At 43.7% G+C, this 21,159-nt stretch overlaps 2 protein-coding genes across 2 annotated transcripts; both read right to left on the bottom strand.

Annotated features, from left to right (window-relative positions):
* Positions 1–1,458: 1,458 nt before the first annotated feature.
* Positions 1,459–2,536, bottom strand: LOC146612005 (uncharacterized). The gene is made up of 2 exons (XM_085342466.1): positions 2,261–2,536; positions 1,459–2,127 (listed from the first exon to the last, which is right to left on the bottom strand). The coding sequence occupies exons 1-2, from the start codon at positions 2,531–2,533 to the stop codon at positions 1,459–1,461; spliced, it is 942 nt and encodes a 313-aa protein (XP_085198592.1). The 5' UTR covers positions 2,534–2,536.
* A 4,837-nt stretch (positions 2,537–7,373) lies between these two features.
* Positions 7,374–8,786, bottom strand: LOC146612004 (uncharacterized). Its single transcript, XM_085342465.1, has 6 exons — positions 8,460–8,786; positions 8,247–8,338; positions 8,064–8,172; positions 7,879–7,987; positions 7,594–7,664; positions 7,374–7,475 (listed from the first exon to the last, which is right to left on the bottom strand). Exons 1-6 carry the CDS (start codon positions 8,784–8,786, stop codon positions 7,374–7,376), a joined length of 810 nt encoding a protein of 269 aa, XP_085198591.1.
* Positions 8,787–21,159: the final 12,373 nt, after the last annotated feature.

The raw sequence follows: 21,159 nt of genomic DNA, 5'->3' as shown, positions 1-21,159 counted from the left end.
ACTATCAAAACATGCTTCCTGCATAGTTTTATTTAGGTAGCATGTTCAAATGGCCAAATCACACTATTAAAACATGCTTCCTGCATAGTTTTATTTGGGTAGCATGTTCAGATGGCCAAATCACACTATTAAAACATGCTTCCTGCATGGTTTTATTTGGGTAGCATGTTCAGATGGCCAAATCACACTATTAAAACATGCTTCCTGCATAGTTTTATTTGGGTAGCATGTTCAGATGGCCAAATCACACTATTAAAACATGCTTCCTGCATAGTTTTATTTGGGTAGCATGTTCAGATGGCCAAATCACACTATTAAAACATGCTTCCTGCATGGTTTTATTTGGGTAGCATGTTCAGATGGCCAAATCACACTATTAAAACATGCTTCCTGCATAGTTTTATTTGGGTAGCATGTTCAGATGGCCAAATCACACTATTAAAACATGCTTCCTGCATGGTTTTATTTGGGTAGCATGTTCAGATGGCCAAATCACACTATCAAAACATGCTTCCTGCATAGTTTTATTTAGGTAGCATGTTCAGATGGCCAAATCACACTATTAAAACATGCTTCCTGCATAGTTTTATTTGGGTAGCATGTTCAGATGGCCAAATCACACTATCAAAACATGCTTCCTGCATAGTTTTATTTAGGTAGCATGTTCAGATGGCCAAATCACACTATCAAAACATGCTTCCTGCATAGTTTTATTTGGGTAGCATGTTCAGATGGCCAAATCACACTATTAAAACATGCTTCCTGCATGGTTTTATTTGGGTAGCATGTTCAGATGGCCAAATCACACTATCAAAACATGCTTCCTGCATAGTTTTATTTAGGTAGCATGTTCAGATGGCCAAATCACACTATCAAAACATGCTTCCTGCACACAATCATCTAATGTTGACAAAGAATGCAAAGAGACATGGAGGGGGAAAGACAGCTGTTTTTACAGTTTTACTCAAATGCTAAAACACATGTCACAAACGTTACCACCAGGTCCCCCAATGTCCAAACACAACACCCTTCTCTAAAGCTACATAAACACAACCACACCTTCCCACTGCAAAACTCAAACTCCCACACCAAGAGAGCAGCTCGAAGCTGTCAAAACTGTAAACACTATACACAGCATTACACACTACAGCAAAACAATTGAAAACACAATGCTCAATTTGTGAGAAGGTTCTTTGGTTCATAACTGCCAATGCATATTTTCATAAACTGTACAGTAACGGATCGTCATAGAACCCTGCAGAGGATTAGGCATTTAGATTTGTGAGTTTCACATGAAGACTATAAATCTATAAAAACACCCTGCATGTACGTACACTACTGTAACACAACTCAATGCAAAAACAGAATCTATCGCACACAACAGTACTCTCGGAAACATGATCAGGGTGTGAAGTCTTTTTTACTGTCTACACGGTCATTTGACAGTATTACACACAGTCACTGTGCGGCATCATGTCGCCGAGCTGCATTGGGCCACATCACCTCATCCACATCACAGGCTATATTGTCCCTTTCTAGGCACCGCGGGAAAAACGCCCTGGAATGGCGAATCCATCCCTGGAAGGCCTCCACTGGGATGTCAGCACAGGCCAGCTCCATTGCCCGTACGAGGTTCTCTCTTGTGTATGGCTGTCTGTCATACACCTTCCATCTCCATGATGAGAAGAACTCCTCTATAGGGTTCAGGAAAGGGGAGTAGGGTGGCAGACAGACGTTTAAAAAGTGGTCACTGTTGGTGGTGAACCACTCTCTGATTTGGTGTGTCTTGTGGAAGCGGACGTTGTCCCAAATGATCACATACATGTGATGTGCTAGCCTAGGATGGTGTTGTTGACGGTCCAGGAGGATGTCTTTTAGCTCCTCTAGGAAGGTGAGGAGACGTTGGGTGTTGTAAGACCCAAGGACAGCATGCCGGTGGACAAGCCCCTCCGTACCCATAGCTGCACAAAGAGTAATATTACCCCCCCGTTGGCCAGGAACCTCAGTGATGGCTCTCTGGCCAATGATGTTACGGCCCCTTCGCCTTCGTTTCTGGAGGTTGAAGCCAGCCTCATCCAGGAAGAGGTACTCATGGGGTCTGGCCATCGCGTCCAACTGCATTATCCTCTGTGAACATGGAAAAGCGTACAGGTGTTCAGAACGGTCAATCAGATAGCACAGTATTGTCCAGAAGTAATGTAGGCCACTAAGCAACACAGTATGTCCACTAACTGTACTGTGGACATGGATGTATACGTACTTGCACATACTCGTAACGTTGTCCTATGTGTCGCGCAGAGTTGCGCTCAAAGGGAACCCTGTAGACCTGTTTCATCCTCATCTGTTGGCGCCGGAGAACTCGGTCTATTGTGGACACGCTGACAGCATCAATGTTCTCAAAGTTTACATTATCTGCAATGACTTTGTCTCTGATCTCTCGGAGTCTAATGCAGTTGTTCTCACGGACCATATCTGCAATGAGGGTTTCTTGTGCCGCTGTGAATATGGCAACCCTCCCACCTCTATGTGGCATTCTTTCTGTCACGGTCTGCAGAGACAGGCCGTGCGGTGGTGTGTGTGATGGACCCAGGTGCATACACAAGTTAGTAGACGGGAGTGGACTTAACAGAAAGCGAGCCTTTATTATGGCTGAAGACAAAGTGCACAAACAAAGCAGGGATGGCGTGACTAGACTATAACTAAACTGGGAAAACTAATACTGCGACAAACTAAGAAAACTCAGACTATGATGATCACTGCAAGGACTGACCGTGAAAACATGGAGGTGAGAACACAGACGACGCGACACAGACTGTACGAAACACAGAGACTAAATACACATGAGGGATGATCAGGGGAAGTGGATGCACACGGGGAACACAGGTGACACTGATAATCATAACAAGACACGGCAGGAGTGAACGTAACACTGATGGGAGATGGGCAAAGTAAAGCAGGAAGTACACAGAGGTTCAAACAGGAGGAGAGAGAGCACGGGGAGAACGCAGACATAACGGGCTGGGGAAAACATAGAATAAAGCACAAAGAGAGACGGGGGCTCATAAATACACAGAGGGGCACACAGGGGGTAAGAGTCACGAAGGGAAAACACATAAGGAACAACGTAACAGATCAACCCAGGAAGCATGGCCTAAATAAAGAACAAAATACAAAAATACATGAAAACTAAGAATACTGGGCCCACATGGCCCAGGACCATGACACCACCCCCCCCCCTAAAGGGCTGGCTCCCGACAGCCCAAACCTGAGAAACAAAACACAAGCGAAACAGAAAACACCCCACCCAGGGCGGGAGGCGGGGGACCAGGACGGAGGGAACAAAACGAACCAAAAACAAGGAGCACGAGAACAAAACTGAGTCCACAAATACACAAAAGAGTCCAGAACAGGAAGGCGAATGTCCAAAGAGGCCCGAAGGCCAACCCGAGAGGCGACAACACAAAAGTCCAGTCCAACCGTTCCGGAGGCCGGCCACGGGAAAGGTGGCCACGGTGACAGAACAGATCCGGAGGCCGACCGCGCGGAAGGCAGCGGCGGCGGCGAAGGCGGAGCAGTTCAGGGGGCCGGCCGCGCAGAAGGCAGCGGCGGCGGCGAAGCAGTTCAGGGGGCCGGCAGCGCACAAGGCAGCGGCGGCGGCGAAGCAGTTCAGGGGGCCGGCAGTGCGCAAGGCAGCGGCGGCGGCTCTCCAGTGTCAGGCGTACTGGCCGAGGCCCGGTGGGCGCGGGACCAGGCGAAGCACAGGCTGAGGCGGGACCAGGCGAAGCACAGGCTGAGGCGGGACCAGACGAAGCACAGGCTGAGGCTGCAGCAGACGAAGACTCTGAGGCTGCAGCAGACGAAGACTCTGAGGCTGCAGCAGACGAAGACTCTGAGGCTGAAGCCGGAGCCGGACCAGGCGAGGATGACGGCTCTGAGGCTGCAGCTGACGAAGCACAGGCCGGAGCTGCAGCTGACGAAGCACAGGCCGGAGCTGCAGCTGACGAAGCACAGGCCGGAGCTGCAGCTGACGAAGCACAGGCCGGAGCTGCAGCTGACGAAGCACAGGCTGGACCAGGCGTAGCAGAAGGTGGCTGGATGGGCTCCTCGGGCCCTCCAGCTGATGTGGCATGGTGCTGGACGGGCTCCTCGGGCCCTCCAGCAGACGAGGCGTGAGGCTGGACGGGCTCCTCGGGCCCTCCAGCAGACGAGGCGTGAGGCCGGACGGGCTCCTCGGGCCCTCCAGCTGAGACAGGAGGCTGAACGGGCCCCTCGGACCCTCCAGCTGACGTGGCATGAGGCTGGTGCGGTTCTCCAGAACCCCCAGCTGACGAGGAAGGTTGCTGAACGGGCCCCTCGGACCCTCCAGCGGAGACAGGAGGCTGAACGGGCCCCTCGGACCCTCCAGCGGAAACAGGAGGCTGAACGGGCCCCTCGGACCCTCCAGCTGACGAGGTAGGTGGCGGCGTGGGAGCCGCGGAGTCCTGGATGAGCTCATCCGAGCTCCCAGCAGGAGCTGATGCAGAGCCAGAGAGATTTGAGACCCCTGGCTGAATGTTAAGCTGACCAGCGGACCGTACTGCTATCGGGGACTGGGCTACAGGAGCTACTGGGGCCTGCGCTACAGGCGGCACGGGAGACTGAACTGAGGGTGGCTGCGAGGGAGCTAACTGAACTGAGGGTGGCTGCGAGGGAGCTAACTGAACTGAGGGTGGCTGCGAGGGAGCTAACTGAACTGAGGGTGGCTGCGAGGGAGCTAACTGAACTGAGGGTGGCTGCAGACCCTGGCGGCTCCGAGGGCCCCCGAGAGCCAGGCGTGTTCCCCGAAAGATGTGCTGACAATCGGGGGTAGGCCACGGCTTTCCCCGGAGCTCCTCCTCTACGTGGGTGCAAGCTGCTTGCTGCTGCTCACAGAGACCGGGCTCCATGATTTCCTTAGTAGGTCTTTCTAAACAACTAAACACTGTACTGTCAGTCTCCGAACACGATTCAGTCATAGAGTCCGGCCCCGGCAAATCAATGCTCATCTCACTCTGCTTCATAGAGGGGACGTGAGGCACGAAAACGCAGTCACTCACCGGAGTTAATGCGCCGGAGTTAATGCGCCAGCTACCAGACGGGGGCGGCGCCGGCGCCGCCCCCGCCCCCGTCTGGTAGCTGGCGCGATGGGCGCTGATGGCACCAATGCAGGGGGTGATGTAGCGGCGATCTCCCGGTCGTCCGCCCACATCCTTGCCAGAAATGAGGCAGGCGAAGTAAAGTCTAAGCGGATTGGAGACGGCGAGCGGCTGGTAGGCTGTGCAGCAGGTGAGAGGTCCTGCTCCGAGATGAGCCAGGGCTTCCACCGGAGCTCGTCCTCCCGATAAGCCCGTAACACCTGCTGCCGCTCTTCCTCGCCAAAGTCCATGGCCTCCGTCGTCTCCGTGCGCCACGCCGTGCGGCCAGACCGCGGTGAAGACGCGGAAGCCGACGGGGCGCGAGCGGAAGGTGTGTCGGTGGCGAGCCTCACCGTTCCAACTGCAACTGCTTCTGGCTCGCGAAGCAGCGGGGAAACGGGACAACAGCAGGGCTCTGGCGGCATAGCCTGCACACTAGGCAGCCGTGGCTGCGGACGGAGTTGGAGAGCGGTGACGAGAAGGTCGGTGATCAGCGGGTGTAGTGCCTCCCATAGCCAGGGAAACACAGACACGCATACTCCCACTTGGCGGGCCAACTCCTCCCGTTCCTCCTCTCCGGAGCACCGCAGCCATCTACCACATAGCGACTCCACCGTCTGGAGGATCTCCCTCTCTTGTGTCGCTGGGTCCGACATGGTCGCGTCGTACTGTCACGGTCTGCAGAGACAGGCCGTGCGGTGGTGTGTGTGATGGACCCAGGTGCATACACAAGTTAGTAGACGGGAGTGGACTTAACAGAAAGCGAGCCTTTATTATGGCTGAAGACAAAGTGCACAAACAAAGCAAGGATGGCGTGACTAGACTATAACTAAACTGGGAAAACTAATACTGCGACAAACTAAGAAAACTCAGACTATGATGATCACTGCAAGGACTGACCGTGAAAACATGGAGGTGAGAACACAGACGACGCGACACAGACTGTACGAAACACAGAGACTAAATACACATGAGGGATGATCAGGGGAAGTGGATGCACACGGGGAACACAGGTGACACTGATAATCATAACAAGACATGGCAGGAGTGAACGTAACACTGATGGGAGATGGGCAAAGTAAAGCAGGAAGTACACAGAGGTTCAAACAGGAGGAGAGAGAGCACGGGGAGAACGCAGACATAACGGGCTGGGGAAAACATAGAATAAAGCACAAAGAGAGACGGGGGCTCATAAATACACAGAGGGGCACACAGGGGGTAAGAGTCACGAAGGGAAAACACATAAGGAACAACGTAACAGATCAACCCAGGAAGCATGGCCTAAATAAAAACAAAATACAAAAATACATGAAAACTAAGAATACTGGGCCCACATGGCCCAGGACCATGACACTTTCAGCTCTAAAGAAAGAAACATGTGTTGTCAATTGACTGATTTATATGTAAAACTACATGTAAGGTAACAGACCACTTTCACAGGCCTGTAAAACTGTAGTGTGACAAAGAAAGCAATAGCCTACTATACCTGTTGTGTTGTCTAAATGCCTTGATAATGGTGGCCACGGTGGACCTACTCAGGTTTGGATGTACTCTTCGTCCCGCTTCAGCCATTGTCATGCCATGGACAATGACATGGTCAATTACTGTTGCTCGCATATCATCTGTTATGATGGTGCGAGGTTGTCTTCTTCTCCCACCTGGACCTTCTCCTCTCTCTTGTTGGCCTCCTTGTCTTCCTCCTCTACTCCGAACTCCTCTTCTTCTTAGGCCTTCACCTCTTCCTCCTCTGATCTCAACCCCTCTTCCTCTTTGGCCTGCAGCTCTTCTCCTTCCGCACGCTCGAATGCCTTCATCCATTCTGATTGTTTGGCATCTTCACCAAACTATGCTTTCATAGGTGGGGTCACATCATTAGCAACAGGTGTCTTCAATTTTGAGTCGTTGTGTGTAGTGACTGACGCCAGGTGTGTTCCCTGTGTTCACAGATTGGTGACTGTGGCAAGCATTTTGCATCACATGGGCTTTCATTTGAGAATATGAGCAGAGTTGTTTTGCAACATGTGTTTTGGCAAGGAAAAATGTGTTTAGATTTATGAGTACGGAGGGTTGTGTTTTGTGAATTGTGTCTTCATGTGACATGTGTTTATGGTACTGGAATATGGTGGCTACATTTAGTAAATGTGTTTAGACTACTGGTCATTTGGGTTACAGGATTGGCTTTTGTGTTTTAACATTTGAGAAAAACTGTATTAGAAGTTGTTATGTGTTTTCCTTACATTTTTTGCATTTATATTCTTGGTTGCTCTCTTTATATTTTGCACATGCAAAATGTGCCCATCTTTGGCAAGATTCACACTGCACCTGGAAAGGAAAAATAAATAGCTCATATTATGTTTGGTGAATACTATTAGTCAACATTTTAAACATGATTAGCAAGTAATGATACTAAGACTTATGTGTTTCTTTTGTTTTGTTTTACCATTTCAATCATGCTGCGGTCAGCGTCAGCATCTAACATAGAGCAAACAATGCAGTAATCCTCAGCGTTCCCTGAAACACATTCATGGTTAGGTTTTAATCAAACATTATTTATTGATTAATTAAAAAATAATAGTAAATTTGTTCCACAAATACTTCATGGCAAATTAGTCCCTTGAATTTTTTTAATTAGACTTAAAGAAGGGTCTTATCTGAAAGTGTTTGAAAAGCAGTATTTAAATTGGAAGTACACACTCTAACGTGATAAGGACTTTACTGGACTTACCTCGATGTTCAAGTAGGGTGCAAGCTATCTGCATTCGCTCCAGCACAACTGCTTCTGTAGTGGTTAATACTTCACTGACCTCTCCAAAAGCAAGGTAGTGTTCTGCAAACTGAGATTTCTCATTATTATAATGTAAAGTCCTAATTGTAGCTAACAATAAATGGAATCATTTGAATAAGGGTTACCTTTAACAGCAAAACTCCGCAACTGCTGGAATCCTGTTGCTTGTTGTGTTGCATAGTCTGTAACTGCCACTCCATGGTGTCTTCATGCCCTCTCATCCTCAGAAAATTCCTATTTGAACAAAAATGTTTGTAATGAAACAAGAAATGTTTTATCTAAGAATAATACCTCAGTATCATGCATACCTCCAGTTGCGCAGAATTTTCCTGTCATAAACACCTTCATTCCCCATGGAATGGTCTATGAGCAGTATTCTCTGTGCAGAAATGTTGACAATCTAAAGAAAAAGTTAATAAATTAAAAATTACTATAGTTTTTGCCACTGAAAACCTATTTAAGAATAACACTTTCAGCAAGAAACTGCTTCACAACAAATTAATAACTAAATGGACACATACCACAAGAATCCAGTGCATACCAAAGTTCACAGGGCACAACCACATGACATTTACATGGTGGCTTCTTCTGTACGGCTTGATATGGTCAATGCTGTAGTGATTTTTTAAAGTTGCTCCTTCCGTGTTTTTTAATCTCACACATTTGCCAGCGATGTCTTGAATGGTGTAGGGTCCTGAAAAATCTGGATCAAACCTTCCTCCCTTCCTTCCACGTTTCCTCATGTTCAAGAGAAGAACTTCATCTCCAACGCTGTACACAAGGTTTCTGTACTTCTTCTGGACTCGTCTGGCATAGGCTTCCTTTTGTAAGTCTTGGGACTTTGCCATATTTTCCTCTACAGTTTTTTTTAACTTGCCCTTGTGTGTCTCTTGTAGAAGATACAAAGTCACCGTAACTCGACTCCTCAGGGAGAATGATGGAGGACAGCTAAAATTTTCACATTTTAAATTACAATTAAAATCATAAAGACAAATAATGCATGTGAAACATGAACTGAAAAATCTAACTATAATAACTCATGTTTAAAAGTAAATATACTATTATAAAGCTTTGAGCACAGAAAGCCACAAAGATAGACTCATATCATTTTTTGTATAGTCATTTTTACTCTTGATACACTTCCATAGGTGAACACATTATACTTAACGGTCTCCTCAAGATGTATTACTTTACATAAAGATACAAATATAAAGAAGTAACTAGTCACTTTCTTTATCTTTTAAATGTATCTTGCATATAGAAGTTAAGCAGAGAAGATTAAAGCTGCAGCCAATATCAATATGCACAATTTCCAATTAAGATTACATTTAATTTATGCATTATCATAGTTGTTGCATAAATAGAATTCCTTAATAACACTTACTGGGACTTCAACAGGAACTTCAGAAGGATATGTAGCTTCTCTCCCATACATTAAACGGAATGGTGTGTATTTGGTTGTGGTGTGGACCTTGGACCTCAAAGAAAACAGTGTAGCATCCAGATACACATCCCAGTCATTCTGTTGACTGTTGACTAATTTTCTCAGGGCTCTACATGTGGACATAAAAAAAAACACAATAGTGACAGTGTCTTAAAAGCAAATGAAATGTTACATACAAATAAAACATACCTTTTTATGTTGTCATTTGTCTTTTCGTCTAGGCCATTTGTCTGAGGGTGATATGCTGCTGTGACACTTCTTTCTATTTTCATTAAGCTGCAAAGTCTTGAGTTGAGCTTCAAAGAAAAAAGAAAATTGTTTTTTAAAAACAACTACACAAAACCTTTGGCCTGGCAGCTACTTGGCACACTGTGACCAAGTATTTACCTAAAGAGGTATGGAAAAGTAAACTTAACACTTACCTCGTTAACAAATTCTCTTCCTTGGTCGGATAAAATTCGTTTTGGGCAGCCATGTCTATATATGAGTGAGCACAACTGATGAGCTACCTCAGCAGCACTTTTGCTTTTTAATGGAAAAGCCTCAACCCATTTTGAAAAATAGTCTGTTGCAGTCATAATGTACTGGAAGCCACTAGACGTTTTTGGAAGAGGTCCAGTTAGATCTATTCCGATTAGCTCCCAGACATGTGACACCTGTCAATGATAAAAGAATCACATTAATATGTAATGTACATTATAACATTACTATTTTCTACTAAAATGCTACTGATATTTACCTTTATACACTGCAGTGGTTGCACAGCAGCCAATGGTTTTCCCATTTTTTGACACTGGTCACAAGCCAGGACCTTAAACATATTGAACGATCTTTATATTACCCAACAATCGCAATTAATTAAACAACAAAATTGCAAATGTTCTATAAAAATACTCGATCAAGTGGCGAAACAGTGTTAATTACTGTACATCATCCTGAAATCTGGTACGTGTCTTCAGGATAACTATGCATTCTATTGGTGCACTATTAACATACTATATATAAATAACAACTTTAAAAATACATACCCAATTCCCAATGTCAACCGACATGCCATACCAGTAAAATCTGGAACAAATTGCAGTTCGAGTCTTGAGTACACCAGTGTGTCCACCGATGGGACTTGAATGAAACTCTTGGAATAGTCCCATGGCTTCTTCTTTTGTTTTTATCACTCTCCTGTTTCCAAACAAGAGCACTCCGCCTATATTTAAAAAAATGTAAATTAATTATAACATGTATTTAACCAATAATTACATTTAGTTGTTTATTTACATTACAATACTGACCCTTCAGTCTGAATTTTGCGGCGTATCTCCTAAGGGTTTGCCTCTGGGACTTATCGTATTCCGATGGGTAGGACCCAGCAGACAGAAACATGAGCAGTTCCTCGTATTTGTTCTCCATAACTAAGGAGAAAATCGGACAATTTCAACATGGCTTCGGAATCCATACAGTAAAATAAAACGACTACACGACGTTATCACGCAATTAACAAGTATGTGGTGCAGTAGTACTTTCTTCGACATAACAACGGAGCGTTTATTCACCATAACAACGGAGCGTGGTGTCCAGTAACTGCAGGAGGACTAAAATAAATTGAGAAGGTTTGCAGAAGTTGAAAAGCACAAAATAAACACTTGGAATATGACTTCAAGTGAGCAGCTTAAGGTAAACAATTATCATCTGTAATAAAGAAGTAAAACTTATAATACAAACCTTTTTTCGAAAGCAACGAGATCGGCACAAGATCGGGGTAGGATGAAATAATAGGCGTGTACTATTTACACCGGAAACATGGCCGTTTTGAATTGTGCGCATGCGCAGTAACAACAAGTAGGGCAGCTTGATGGGTAGGACGTTTTGTCAGAACACCGGCACTGTCCTACCCCAATATCTTCACGTATCTTGTTTAGAATAGAATAGAATTCAACTTTATTGTCATTGCACATGCACAGGTACAGGGCAACGAAATGCAGTTTGCATCCATCCAGAAGTGCTTTAGTGATATAGATATATTACAATATATATTAGCAATAATATAGATATGTGAGTATATTACAGAAATGGGTCTATTATGGTATGTTATAATGTACACGGTATGAAGTATGTTGTGAATATTCTATAACTATAAGTATGTACAGGCTGTAGTGAGTACAAGCTATGTACAGGATATGAACAGGATATAAATATGAAAAACTATACAGAATATGAAATAAATAACTTTACAGAATCTGGGATATACAGCTATACAGAAATGGGAACTATGCAAGTTGTAAACAGTTGTAGGATTAAAAATTATCGAATGTACAGAATGATTATTTACACAGAGCTATACAGTAGTGCAGTTAAGATAAGTGAGGGTGTAGATAGTTTCTACAGAGGCTATATAAAGTGCTAGTGGTTGTGAGTGGTGGTTCAGTCCATGTTATTATTGTGTTTGAGGGTACAGTTGTCCATTGTGGGTGTGTGTATGTTCAGTCCATGAGTTTAACGTGGGTCAGATGTCAGGAGGCAGAGTTCAGGAGTCTGACAGCTGTGGGGAAGAAGCTGTTCCGGTACCTGGTGGTCTTAGTCCGGAGGCTCCTGTGGCGCCTCCCAGAGGGCAGGAGGGTGAAGAGTCCATGTGATGGGTGACTGGGGTCTTTGATGATTTTCCCAGCCCTTTTCAGACACCGCTTCCTGTAGATGTCTTTTATGGCAGGAAGTGGTGCTCCGGCGATGCGCTGGGCAGTTTTCACGACCCTCTGCAACGCCTTCCGGTCCGAGGCAGAGCAGTTCCCGTACCAGACTGTTATACAGTTGGTCAGGATGCTCTCGATGGAGTAAGCGCTTACACAGCGAACCAGTTTCGTAATTACAAGTCACTGGAGGCGCACATCCAATTTACAAATGGCTGGGTGCAAGATTTGGCTATTTTCAAGCCGCCAAACTCTGAGTACGTCGTCAAAGTAAGTCAGCTGGAGTGCATCGAGTGAAATAGCCATTGTCCACCCCCCACCATAATTAATGTTATACATTTATCATTGACCTGCTAAAATAACGTTATCATATTATATGCCCGTAATTGTAAAGTACATGCAAATTAACACCTTGATAATCGGGCAAATTATTAACGCCAATTTGTGTCCTTCCTGTCTCATTTCATTTATTGTCTTTACATCAACCAATCAAGTCACTCCATTCTATGTTTGATCGCAATTTCTATAACTTCCGAGACCACCAACGATGATATTATTCAGCTATAAAGTGTGATGTGAACATATTTAGAACTTACCGGAATGAAAATGTCTTGAGCACACCAACTGATATCTGGAGACGTAACAGAACTTGATATCAGCTCGTCTCATGGCTGCTATCCAGGCTAGACGCCTTCGTTTGGTAATATCCGATACATGAGCTCCTTCATGTTGCTTCCAGGTTCGGAAAGCATAAAAAGACAATCCAAACTTATTCCCGTGCCGGTCATAAGATCGAACATTGCAGCCGACAACACAGCAAGTACGAACCATGGCTATGCTTTCGCTCCTTACTTAGACCCCCAAAATGGCGGATCGGGCCAAAATCCTTTCCACGCCCACCCCCGTGACATCACGCTCCAAAGCCCTATTCACAGTTTATAACATGGGGTATTGTTGATTAAATCCCACAGGATGTGGGCTCCAGACCCTGGTGACTAGAACTAGACACCCCCTTGTGGCAATATTCAGCAATTGTGGTTGATTACGGAGATGAAGGTTGTATTAGCAAAAAACAAACAAACAAACAAGAACAAAATAATTAGTACATAATGAGCTTGGATTGGCAACATTATGAATGAAATGTAGCAGGGATTTATGCACCAGGGGGCCAAAGCTGTTTGAGAGTAGTGCCAGTTTGTATGGCGCAGGCCCCAGTTCCCTCTGTGGTTACTTAGTTTAAGGATATCACATGTAAGTAACATAAAAGAAATTTGTACATTAATATTAGCCTGATAACTGACACTAGCTAACTTGCAAACTATGTAAACTTGAAAGATGATGTAAAATGGGTTTCAATCAGGTTTAAACCAAACCACTCCACTGGATTTAGCTACATTTTGGACAGTGTTTCTGGAATGCAGTAGTAGCTAGACCAAAACAACCAATCAGAATTTTTGCATCCAAGTCTGCTTGGTTGTTTTTTGTGGCACATTTTTAATGGTGTATAATAAGAGTTGAGCTTGCAGGGAGCAGAGATGTTTAGAGCGAGAGCGACACACTGAGAGCAGGTTCGCAGATGTCTCTCAGCACACAGAGCAGAGATCTGAGCAAGAGCAAATGCCAACAACTGAGCGAGAGGGGCTGCTATTGTGTGCGTGTGTGTGTGTATATGGATAATCGCAAACTCTGAAATACATTTCTTGCACACGGCAATTAATTTTGTTCGCTCAAATTAAGATTTTCTTTGCTCCAAAAAAATTCTCCTCAAAATGCAACATTTGTACTTGCAAAGATTATTTACGTGCGTTCAGAATAGGGCTACAAAAATAACGCCATACGAGTGCCCTTGCGCTTACTTTTCACGTATATGTGTGTGATAGAATTTAGAAAACACATTGATGCAAATTATAAATCTATATCATAATTTCTGGTATTTTTGTTGTTTTGTTTTTATTTTGTTAAATGGTTATTTGCTGCCACTCCAGCCAGCCAGAGGATCCTCCACCGCTCCGCCCCACTCCTCCCTGTGCAGCAAGCAGTCAGCAAAGTCAAGTCAAAGTCAAAATCAGCTTTATTGTCAAAGACCATATGTACTGATCATACACAGGAATTTGAAATAGCAATGCTCCCATGGCCCTCAGTGTATAACGAATAACTTAAAGATAAAAATAAAATAAAAGTCTTATGTAGGGGAGACTGGGGATAGTTGCAATGTGGGTCAGTTGTAACACTTCCAATCTCTCCAATCAGGGCTTAGTTTCAAATGATGTGATTCATCCTGTACATGCCCAACTCAGTTCTTCTATCACATGTGAAAAATTTGCACATTTTGGCAAACACAGACAATTTAAGAAGAAAAAAAGTCATTTGTATGCCAAAAAGTGTTTGTTTGGGGTTTTATTTTAAAATTTATTTTTACTCTATTTCAATTTCTAATAGCATTATCTGCTTTGCAGTTGAACTCATCAAACTTAAATTATGTTATTTGTATGTCTATGGGGATATAATCTGTGTAGGTCTTTAGTGCAAATGTTTTAGCTGTTGTCTGTAATGTTAGCTAGTTCATGGCTATAGGAGTCTGGGTTAGTTGTAACAGCAACAGCCTGAGCTAGTTGTAACATTCACGCAAATATTACAACTTACCACACTATTACTTTAACTTATATTAAAAAAGTTGGGGCAATGACATCAGCAGAGGGAGGTTCACTGGTCACCTTTGTACATGCGGTTAATGCCATTGGCAACACAATTCCTCCAATGTTTGTGTTCCCACGCATACTATATGCAGACCACTTTGTCAGAGATGGGCCAGTAGGAAGTACTGGTAATGGAAATAAATCAGGATGGGTGCAAGAAACAGATTTCCTCATCTTTCTGAAGCACTTTGCAAACCACACCAAGGTAAGCCATGAAAAAAAGTAGTTCTTCTTAATGTAATCAACCACATTTTTTCAGCTTCATTGTTATGTTCAAAAGTTGGTGCAAGAGTTGTAGGTTACAATGCCCACTGAGCCAATGAGGCCAAGCTCAAGGAAGACCAACCAAAATTAATGAAATATTCAGTTGGAAATTCCATAATTTGTCTTTTTTGGGGGATTCAAAAGCTAGATTTCTGCTTTCTCTCTCACACACTGTTACGGCCCTGGGCCTTGGAGGGAGTGAGACTGCTTTTTTTTCTTCTCATGCAAATCCAAGTGTGCTATGACTCGTGAGTGATTGGTTACTGGGAGATCCGTGCCAGCCTTCTTTTATGCAGAATGAAGTGTGTCAGACCACACGGACGATTGGCTCCCTGGAGATCCCACAACACTCCCGGACCAACTGACTGGCTGATTGTCTGCACCTGGGAGTATAAATGGCTGAAGAGTGGCTCACCTTAATTAACCTTTAGCTTTTATTCTTGCCTGTTCTTTTCTTTGTGTATTAATTATTTGCACAGTGGTCTGTTGAACAGCCCCGTCGGTTTTCAGTTTAACGTTTGCAATAAAACCCCTTATTTACTCTGATTTCGTGAGCGGGCTTGTGTATGTTTGCCCCCCCACCTGTCGCCTAGCAGAGGGGGTCGTAACACACACACACACACAGCTACATAAATAGTTCTAGGTGCATTCAGGTGTTGAATAAAAAAGATTACATTTTAAGATTTTGTCAGTACCCTTATTTCATTGTGTTACATTTCACCCCAGGATATGTTACAACTAACCCAGACTATGAGGTGAATTGTAATATTTCACTCTTTGTTTTTGAGACCATACCATGCAATGAGTAATTGTGACGCAGAGAAAATAGCTGTACTATTTAGAGACATGTAAATACTATCCATTACATTATGAATCCACTACCTTAAAAGAGCTCCAAGCTACAGACAGAAATGTCAAAAATAATTACAACTGTCCCCGGTCTCCCCTACAACACAATACAAGACAATACAATCTTACATAAACAACAGTGTCCAACAGAGTCAGAGTCCTTGTGGGCAAGAGTTTGTGGTGTGCAAATGGGGGTGGAGCAGTCAGTGAAAGGGCGATGTTCAGATTTTTGTATGTCGGGGGTGTGAGGGGTTTCAGAGGGAAGAGGTGAATGCAGGTCTGGAGTTCATGTGAGAGTTGAGAGGCGGCAGCTTACTCTGCTTTCAATGTTCTGAGAGCACATGTGCTTTGTTATCCACAGAGGCCACAAGATGGCAGTATTCGAAAAGATGGATGCAACAGGCAAGAAGCTTACAACAGGCTAGAGAGATAATTTTCACTTTGGTAGGTTTTAGTTGATTTTCTTGTTTACTTGACAAGCACTGCTGCATTGCTTGCTCTGATGGGTTAACATTAATTTACTGCTAGCCTAGCAGCCTAGCACAGGCCAATTTCTCCCTTTTCAGGGATGTGGCCTCATTGAGAGACAGGTGGGGGCTAGCTCAGGTTGCTCTATCTGCTGGCCTTCACTTCATTAGACCTCCAGGCCATGTTTTTGCTGTTTGTGCCCTCTGAAGCATTTAACCCAATTATCTGAAAAATAATATGAGTGGCTGTGCAGTTGATTGTACAAATACATGGCTGAAAAAGTCTGTGCCCCACTTTGCTGAGAGAATTTCTGTTTTAAATGACTCAAGAGGAAGATGATGCTCAGATAAAGATGTATTGACTTTCCAATGGTGAAAGAAGCTGGCAGAATTATTGGAACAAGTCTGCCAGAGATCAGTAATATCTTCCCCACTCGCTGTCTGAGGAGGGTGCACAGTATCCTGCGGGACCAACATCACCCTGCGCGCCACCTTTTCCATCTGCTGCCCTCAGGGAGAAGGTACAGGTCTATACAGGCCAGAACATCCAGACTGGCCAACAGCCTGTATCCACAGGCTGTGAGGCTCCTGAACTCTCTGCCCCCCTCTCACGGACAATAACCATATCCAACTTCTTAATAGCAATGAACTGGTCTGCATTGGTGCATCATATCTTTATTCTCTTCCCCCTCCTGCCCCCCCTCTTTCTTAAATAGATAACTATCATATCTGATATCATATCTCACAGTACAATAATATTGAATGGGTTGCATTGTTGTATTTTGTCATGTTTCTCAGGTCTTTGTCTGAATTTCTACGAACATTATTGCTAAGGATTGTCTTATTGCATTGGAGTCACACTGGGTTAAATATGTACACTTGGGTTTTAAGGGGTATTTATTATTTTCCTCTTTTTTTTGGGTTGTATGGAAGCCCCAAACGCAATTTCATTGTTCTTGACAATGACAATAAATAAATAAATACTAAGATGCAGCTGTTGTTTATCTCAGCAAATATTGACCTTTTTATTTGAAAGCTTTCCCAGGCTGGATTTAATTGACATCAAAGGTATCTTTTTCTGGGGGAATTGCACAAAATACACATAATTTTTATTTTATTTTTTAGTTTGAAAGGTGAAGCAATTGTGAAAGTGCCACCTTTATTTTTCTGTTGAGTGAAAATAGTTCATGTTTCCTTTAATTCAAAATCGAAATAAACATTGTTCTTATGAGTCTAAATTGTGAGCTTTATGAATACTCTCTGTGCATCTACATCATCCTGAGGAAAGTATTTGACTCCAGTGATGAAGAAATAAAGTGGCTCCATCCAAGAAATGGTTATTTGTATGTTACTTTATTTATGCACAGGTCACAGCCTGCCTAAATCTTCCTTAACTGGAGCCAGGTTACGAGAGCCTATTGGACTGCAACTAAACTACAACCAAAACATTTTCCAAAGCACTCTACAAACCCCAGTTTGTGCCTCTCATTATGAAAAAGTGAAATTATTCAAGGTAACAAATGGTCCATGTTTAACCGCTGATGCTGATGAATGTTTGGTTTTTACCCTGATTGATCTCCGTTCTTAGTTTCAGCTTTGGTTACTGGTGCTGGATTTAAATTGTAAAAACATTCTGCATAATCTGCGTGTTTGAACCAATATTCAACCCATTTCTCGAGTTATTTCAGAGCAGAGCAGAACGTGTTGTATAAAATGACAGCATGATGAATTACATTTCAGAAAGACTGATGATCACCTCTCACTGAAACAGATGACACATTTTGGGGGGCAAAGTGTGAGGTTTGCTCTTATATTAATCATTCTGATATGGTTGTTTTTGACGAGTTATTTAATGCTAAAGAAAGGGCGTGTGTTACCAAGACTTACAGAAACATAAAGTCATCACAGAGGTATCTGGAGTCCTCGTTGCATACACACACTTATGGATGAAAATTCCATCATCCTATTTACATAGCAGCTCGGTATTTTCGTCTCTGGTTCCGCAACACCTGACGTGGACCTTGTTAGAGTTCTCTCTCTGCGTTAAGCTTGGTTAGCGAGGACCTTTACTGGATACAAACACTGTAGGTGAGAATCAAACCTGCAACTCCTATTTCAAAGGCATGTAGTCTCACCACTACACTGTCCAGCTGCTTTTACTCCTGCTTTTATTTCTGTTTATTCATATATACATATATATATATATATTGTAACAGGGAGAGTGTATGAAATAAGATCTGCCTAAATAAAATGACATATGTTACATTAAAAATAGAAAAGATGTGTGATAAAGGTACGCCTAGCCTGCCTCCAAACAGCTGAGAAAGAGGGAAGGCAAAATTGACACAACACACAGACAAGAGAGTTTCGTAGTGTAGAGACTAGAGTAGTGGTTAGACCACACGTCTTTGGAGCAGAGGATCGCAAGTTTGATTCCCACCCGGAGAGTCTGTATCTTAGGCTATACTAGACTCGGCTCCCCACCCCCCTGCTAATGCAGCACTGTGTACAATATCTATCAAGACTAACTAGATCACTACAATAGGGCAGCAGTAATCAGTGAGATGCTTGGCTGAAAGGGCAGGAGGCTAAGATCAGGGTAGCACAGAGGGAGGTTGCAGAAGTACAGGAACCATACCTGAGATATGCCAAGCAACAACTACGCCAGAGAGATTGATGGAACAATATGGCCAGTAACCATCACACTGGCCTTCTTTTTCCAGGGCACGGGCTAAAAGTCATGTTGGCTGTCTGCCACTGTGATGGTTACTGGATCCACTGGCCACATCGTTCTCCACAGAATACCTTGGTTCTGTGGAGAACAGCTGGTTTATTCTCCTGCCTTTGATCTCTCTGGTGTAGTTGTTGCTTGGCAGGTATGGACAGGTTCCTGTACTTCTGCAACCTCCCTCTGTGCTACCCTGATCTTAGCCTCCTGCCCTTTCAGCCAAGAATCTCACTGATTACTGCTGCCCTATTGTAGTTAGTCTCGATAATGGTGGGTGCAGATATTGTACACAGTGCTGCATTAACATCTATCAGACCTAACATGGGGGTGGGGGTGATGATAACTCCCCCTGACCTGGCATCCTGGCTCCCCCTTGCCATAGCACTTAATTTGTACCTTCCTTCTTGTCAAGGTGCCCTGGTTCCACAACACCTGACACAGACCTTGTTGATTGCTTAGCAGCGGGGTAGGGAGTCTAGTCTAGCCTAAGGACCCTTATTGGATACAGACACTCCGGGTGGGAATCAAACTTGTGATCCTCTGCTCCAAAGACGTGTAGTCTACCCACTACTCTAGTCTCTACACTACTATACTAGCTTGTCTGTGTGTTGTGTCAATTTTGCCTTCCCTCTTTCTCAGCTGTTTGGAGGCAGGCTAGGCGTACCTTTATCACACATCTTTTCTATTTTTAATGTAACATATGCCATTTTATTTAGGCAGATCTTATTTCATACATTCTCCCTGTTTTCCCGAGATTGGGCACCAAGCCCTGTACAAGATGAGCTTTGATATATACGCTGATTTGATATAAACCAAGATTCCTTCATTTTAGTTAGGGCAGGGGTCAGCAACCTTTAACACCCAAAGAGCCACTTGGACCCAGTTTCCACGCAAAAGAAAACACTGGGAGCCGCAAATACTTTTTGAAATCTAAAATGAAGATAACACTGTATATATTGTGTTTTTTACCTTTATGCTTGGTGTGAACAACTAAAGTAAGTAAGTAAAGTTTATTTATCAAGGGCTTTTCACAGACAGGCAGTCACAAAGCACTGTACACAAATATTAAAATAAACAATACAATCAATAGACATTATACACAATTTAAAAGATCAAATGTAAATAATGTAAAGAATATAAAATAGGTAGATCAACAAAAGGCTTGTTTGAACAGAAAAGTTTTTAACTGCTTTTTAAAAGAATCCACAGAGCAACTAAGGTGTGTTGCTTATGAAATCCATGAAGTGCTACAGAGAAAATTACATTTTATTTATGTAATTAACACATTTTGAACTCTTAAAGAAATATAACAAAAGGAAAGACACCCAGCTGAACTAAAATGATCCATGTAGCAAACAAAAACTGTTGTGAGCCGCCACCCTTTGGGCTTTTGGAGCCTTGACCTGACTTTTAAAAAATAATTTGAAAAAAAGCACTATGCTGCTAAAAAAAATATATATATATATATATTTGCAAAATTCTCCCTAAATATGTATTTTACCTGGTTAATGTGTGTTGCGGGGCGTGGTCTGCAGCGCCACTGCAGGGGAGGCGGACGCACCTGAGCGGCACCCACAATCACGCCTTGCCGCCTTAACGTCTGTGCTCTCTCTGCTGTTGTGTTGTCGGGCTGTGAGCTGAAAAGTTACAGCCGGCTGTATGCGTACAACAACCGTGTGTGAAAAGCGATCGATAAAGAGATGCTGAAAAGCATGTTCATGCAAACATCTTCGGGTCTGCCGTGATATCTTTATAATGGGACTTCTGCTCCTGAACCTCTGCGCACAGCGTCTGCAAATCGGGGCTGTACGAAGTCACTTTCATCTTCACGCAGGACTGTAAGCTGTCATCTGTGAGGCGTGAGCCCCGGTGTTTGTTTTTAACATAGTTCACGGTGGAGAACAGCTGCCGACATAATATGGATCCGAAGATCCATAATTGGCCTACCTGGGGTCGAAAGTCTCGATAAATGCACGACGTTTCGGCGGGTATACCGGCTTCCGCGAGTGTGACGCTTATTTTGAGCGATGAAAAAAAAAAAAAGATATAATTTTATTTTTATATTTCAAAATCACAATAATCTTCCAATTTA

The sequence above is a fragment of the Diplotaxodon limnothrissa genome, linkage group LG19 (genome assembly GCF_057381915.1).
Source record: "Diplotaxodon limnothrissa isolate DT_005_m linkage group LG19, D_limnothrissa_male_GT1.1, whole genome shotgun sequence".
Classification (NCBI taxonomy): domain Eukaryota; kingdom Metazoa; phylum Chordata; class Actinopteri; order Cichliformes; family Cichlidae; genus Diplotaxodon; species Diplotaxodon limnothrissa.
The sequence above is the reverse complement of the archived record's forward strand: the minus strand, read 5'-3'. Positions and strand labels throughout refer to the sequence as shown.